This window comes from Sinocyclocheilus rhinocerous, unplaced genomic scaffold (assembly GCF_001515625.1).
Source record: "Sinocyclocheilus rhinocerous isolate Xijiao unplaced genomic scaffold, SAMN03320098_v1.1 scaffold783, whole genome shotgun sequence".
Lineage (NCBI taxonomy): Eukaryota > Metazoa > Chordata > Actinopteri > Cypriniformes > Cyprinidae > Sinocyclocheilus > Sinocyclocheilus rhinocerous.
Genome location: NW_015654936.1, coordinates 64,968 through 70,619, shown reverse-complemented (window position 1 = coordinate 70,619; position 5,652 = coordinate 64,968). Strand labels below are relative to the sequence as shown.

The window sequence follows — 5,652 nt, the reverse complement described above, 5'->3', positions numbered from 1 at the left end:
ACAGCAACAACTGAATGCTACCCCAGATAGTCGTTCAGTGTGAAACCAACAGTGATGTGATGTCTTTGAAAATCGTGCAGTGTGAACTCGGCATTACATCTCATCAACTTCCACATATCCAGCAAACACTCCAGCCCAGAGACCGTGAGTTCACTTTATTACATCTCAAATGTAATATAAAATATCATAAAGTATACATAATAATAATTATAGTTGTTATTATTTTTATACAATTAATAATCGTATATAAAGTAGTTTTTAAGATGTTTTTAAGAAATTAATTATTCAGCATCAAATTAATTCAGCAAGGATGCATTAAATTGATCAAAATTGACATTAAAGACATTCATAATGTAATATTTTAAAACATTAAAATATAAAAGTTACTTTAGTTTAAATTGTAATATTTTTTTATTAGTATTTTTGATCAAATAAATAAGCCTTGGTGCAAAAACATAAAAAATTATTAGCAAAGTTACACTTTTGAATGGTAGTGTAAAATAAAATGTTCCTTTTTTTTTGTGATTTATAGGACTCTCACCGCTTTGGAAGTAACATTAGAAAGGCAATGCTTGATATCCTGGATCTTTTCCAGCTTGACAACAAAGCTAACAACAAGTGATCTTTCTCTTCTTGTTTTCTCATTTCTCAAAAGGGAAATCATTTTAAAATATTTTAAACAGAGGGCTGATCTTCCTTAGGCATCTACAGAGTAATTGTTGGTTTTAATTACAATTAATATTCAAAGAATGGTCATTTAAACAGGACGGAGCATGCTATCTGGGCATCTGATAAAATTGCATTGTTGAGAGAAGATATTCTTTTTGGGTTGATAATTATATCACATATTGTATGTCGCAGAGATTTTTTTGTTTGTGCTGGGTTGTATTCATGCACTGTTGCCTTAATCTCTGGAACGGATGTGAATGGGCTAGAAATGTTCAGAAGATCCTGGAAAACCTGTGGCCTTTTTGTGCTGCTGTACATTCAGACTTTCACTTGTTCTGCTTTTGTGTTCAAACATTGAAGTGGCTCTTTTTTTCAGATGAATATCTCAGACTCAGGTTTTCAACTAATATATTCACTTTATTGTGACTTGAATTGTTTTTGAAGTAAAACTGTGGCAGGTTACAGGGAAGCTATACAGGGAGGACAAGCCAAATATTTCAAACATATAGGGCAATGATACATATTTTCTTTCACTTGTGTTTTTTTTTGTTGTTGTTATTTAAGCAAGGTCAAAGAATTGCAGCAGTGTGAACATTATCATATATATGGTTATTTTAATTTATTTAATGACTCACTAACACTCAAACAACACTCCACATTAACATTTAACATTTAGCTGTATGTTCATATTAGGACATTCTGAGTGCACTAAGAACAAAGCCAAAAATAGAAGAAATTGGGATATCATTCCCAGGTATAAGGTACAAAAAGATTTATTTCTGTATATGTTGTTTCTCAGTGTGCTATTTATTTATCGGTTCCTCATCAAACATATCTGAAAGTGTGCTTATGGATTTAATGAATAATAATTATTCTTGATTGGAAACATGAATGCAAATGAATACAATTTAAAGGGAAAGTGTCACTTAACTTGATGTGTTGTGCAATGTATCAAATATATTTGTATCATATTTTCCACAGTAGACCTCATTTTTGCAGCACAGGTGTGATATAGGAACTGTTTGGCATTGTTACTGTAATTCAAAACACATTTCAACAATAAAAGTTCACTTTTAAGATTGATCTGATCGGTATACTTCACATTTTCTGTTTATGTAAAATGAGCACTGTAAGTACATTATTTTACTATTTATTTATTTTTTCACTGAAATTTTGTTTTTCACATTGTGGTATGTGTTTATGGAGTATAGTCATGAAATAAAGCAAGTTCATATGAATATATCACTATTCAAGTAATATTACAAATACTCAAGCAGCTCCTGGAGGGCCACTATCCTGCAGAGTTTAGTTCCAGACCTAATTAAACAAACCTAAACCAGCTAATCAAGGTCTTCTGGATTATTGGAAACTTCCAGACAAGTGTTTGGAGCTGGCTGGAGCTAAACTCTCCTTTCTAACACTAGACACTCCTTTACTAACGTGTTAAGCTTAATCTTTTATGCCACCAGTAGATGGCAATATATGCTACTGATATTAAATAACAGTCTGAAAATTATAAAGACACTAACATGACACATCTATGAAGTATACTTTTTATTGAGGAATTGTCTTAAAACAAAGGTACAGTGTAAGTGCAGCCCTATGAACAAGAACTGTGGCAGGAATCACTGGGGGAACTGTGACAGGGAGTAGCCTACTGGCACCGATGCAGCTGAGACAGAGCTCTGAGCAGCCATGACAAGAACCTTTGGGCTGGCAGTGGCAGGAAACTCTTCTGAGGTCAAGACAGGATCGACTGGGACTGAGCTGACATTGCAAAGAGCTTGGAGTTGGGGGCAACCATGACAGCACCCCCTGTAGCACCAGGATGAACAAGATCTGGCTTTTGAATGGCCGTAGATCAACTGAGGTGAAGCTGAGATTGGAGCTTTGTTTGCTGGTTCTGGTTGGGGCAGTTACAGGAGCCTCTGAGGCAGCAAGAACAGGAATACTTGGGTGCTTGTGGCAGGGATCACAGGGGCAGCCATGACCTGGAACACTGGCATCAAGAAGGCAGAGACGCAGAGCTTTGGGACAGCAATACCTCAGCTTCCTTAGCAACTGTGACTAGCACCGAGGTGGCCAAGAAAGAAAGCTCCTAACATTAGGGAGGCAGAAAGCTCTGGCATTCAGAGGGCTGTGGCAGGAACCGCTTGGACTTGGAACCAAAACCAAACGTGGCAACCAAATGAACCATGTACAAATACAATATGTAGAAATCCCTCCAGAAGCAGTTTCTCCATGTGCAAATACTGCTCCCACAAGCCAAGTCGCAAGACACTGCACAAGGCTTGCTCGCCCCGCAAAAGCGGGAGGAGGGATGTAAGTGTCTCCTATTGCAGCCTACAAGATGCTAAGCTGCATGAGAGAGCAACTAGTGTTGTCTTATGCAATGATCTGAAACAAAACAGAAACAAAATGAGAACAGATTTGACTTGGCGATTTCCATGCAATCTTTGATCTTATGTACAGTACCTTGAACCAGTTGTGGTACAGGATTTGCCCCAGACCAAGCCACTGGTTTGGCTTTTCCTGCAGGAGATGCCAAGGCACAAGGCGCTTGAAAAGGCTTGCTCGCCCAGCAAGATGCAAAGGCGAGAATAGGAATGGAAGCGTGTCCCATTGCAGCCTGCGAGACGCTAAGCTGCATGAGAGATGGCAACTAGTGTGGTTTTATGCAAACCAGTTGTGGGACAGGATTTGCCCCAGACCAAGCTGCTGACTTGGGTTTTCCTGCAGGAGAGCCCTGAGCAAATGGCAGCATTCTGTGAAGAAAGATGCGAGGGACATCTGATTTTCACCTTAAACCAGGGTTCCTCAATTCTGGTCCTCAACGTCTACTTTCCTGCAGAGTGTTGCTCCAACCTTGATCTCTCTCAGAAACTCACCTGCCTGTAATATTCTAGTAATCCTGAAGACCTTGATCAGTTGTTCAGGTGTGTTTTATTAGAGTCGGCTCTAAGCTCTTCAGTAAAGTGGACCTGGAAGGCCGGAGTTGAGAACCCCAGCCCAAAACTTTACACCTGCTCTGTTTGATCATTTCATTCTAAGCTGTAAGATCTGACTTCAAGTCAGAAAAAAAAAAACAGGAAAAATTCCTGCATTTTCCAATGGGCCATCTTTTATTAAGCCACTTGTCTGATTTGGAATTTTTTTTTTTGTGATGCTCTTACCCTTCTACAGTCCAGGTTTGGACCAATGAGTCTATTTTACAGATCATAGCCCCTTGTGAAATGTCCTCACAGAATGGCAAACAACAGAACCACCAAGTGACCACACCATTGCTGGTCAGCCATAGTAGTGGTCCTCTGGAGAGGACTGTGCCACTGTGCCTGGAGGAAAGAGATTTAGTCTGATATGAAAGTTTGCTTCAATGCAGCGTGTTTTTTTCTGTACCCATTAACATAAAATAAATGAATTATTTAATGCATACCAGAGTACGACTTGTAGGGTGACCTCCTCATAATCTCTCCACATCTGAAGTCAATCAGCTTGACTTCGAATGTCCCCCTGGTAATGAGAAGGTTGTCCAGTTTGACGTCACGTTGGAGCACTCAACTGAGGCACACATGTGCACAGCATGCACCATCTTGTCGTGTCCGTCCCTCTCTGCGGCTTCAAATGTGACGCCTCATGAAGTCAGCCAGATTCTTACAGGGAGAGGGACATTCATGGACCATGACGAAATAGACAGGGTGGCCTTGCTAGTCCAACAGCCTGATGATCTCTGGCACGTTGGGACCTTTATTTGCCAGGATTGTAAAGGCCACCTCCTTTGGAAGGGGTTTTTGATGATCAGACTAAAATACAGTATTTTATCATAATTATGCTGGGTAAACACCACAAGATAATCGGGCTGATTTTGGGCCGATTTCTCCCCTTCCGACAATCCTAGGTAATGTCCCGATTATCTTGGTGGTTCTAAAGATTATCTTATCAGATTTTCCTGTGGTGTGAGGTGTGTTAAGAGTGACTGAATCTGCTCTGAAGAACGTCGGAGGCGCCCCAATCACGAATCATGTTGAATATTTACGATCAGAAATCCTGATGTGTGGGGGGAATGTCACGGCACACCACACACTATAGAAGCAAAACGGTTAAATCTAGGATTTTTTGTCCTCATGTGTGTGGTCTCTCACATTTTGAAGCTCTTATAAGATTTTAAAAATCTTTTAGTGTGTACCCAGCATTAGATGGAGGTGTTACAGTTATGAGATATTGTTTAGATAGTGCAGCCTACCTACGATGAACATGTATTCCGTGTCTTTGGACTTTGTGAAGTATTTCAAGGCCACCTGATCAACAAAACAAACAATTAACTCTTGTGTATAGGCCATAAGATACACACACAAGTCTTATTTACTAGTATATTAAAAGTATTCCTTACTTAATTTGAGTCCTATTTACTTAAGCCATTTAAGTTTAGTTAGCTTAATTGAATCTGTGATCTGAGGAACATTGAGAGTAACTATGCTAAAGACATCTTTGCACAGCTGCTCTCTGCCTGCTCAAGATTCTCTGTAAAGACATAATGCCGCATAAAAGCCAGACTAAATTAAGCAAGCTTTGACCCACCTCAGTCCCTAATATAAAAGTATTTGCTGTAAAATGCATTTATACCACCCCTGAGCAGCATTAAAAAGTTTGTGTAAAGACACTTATATGCTACTTCAGAAGCACCTCTGTGCCACCTTTGCCATGTAAATTTGGTAAAGAGAGACTCTAAAGTGATATATCACAAGGATGAGGATAAGGGCAAACATTTTCCATCTAGATCAGGTTTAATTTATTTGTACTCACTTTAATACCATGCTTCAGACGTCTCCCTTCACAGACCACGCTAAAACCACATTTGCCCAGCTGATGACTAACAATGTAGTGGCTGAAGATGTGAACTATTAATAGATTAAATAAAATTACATTTGAAACCATGAGGGCAGTGTTTAGTGATGAGGCATGCTTAGTCTTAAACTTAAACTTAGT

General features: G+C 39.2%; 1 protein-coding gene across 1 annotated transcript in view; it reads left to right on the top strand.

The window, feature by feature from the left end:
- LOC107717814 (carnitine O-palmitoyltransferase 1, liver isoform-like) overlaps positions 1-1,714 on the top strand; it is a 36,586-nt gene extending 34,872 nt beyond the window's left edge. The window contains exons 19-20 of the mRNA XM_016524683.1: positions 81-144; positions 533-1,714. Coding sequence (XP_016380169.1) covers positions 81-144; positions 533-622 — 154 coding nt within the window. The 3' untranslated portion in view covers positions 623-1,714. The remainder of the gene's footprint in view (positions 1-80; positions 145-532) is intronic.
- The last annotated feature ends 3,938 nt before the right edge of the window (positions 1,715-5,652 follow it).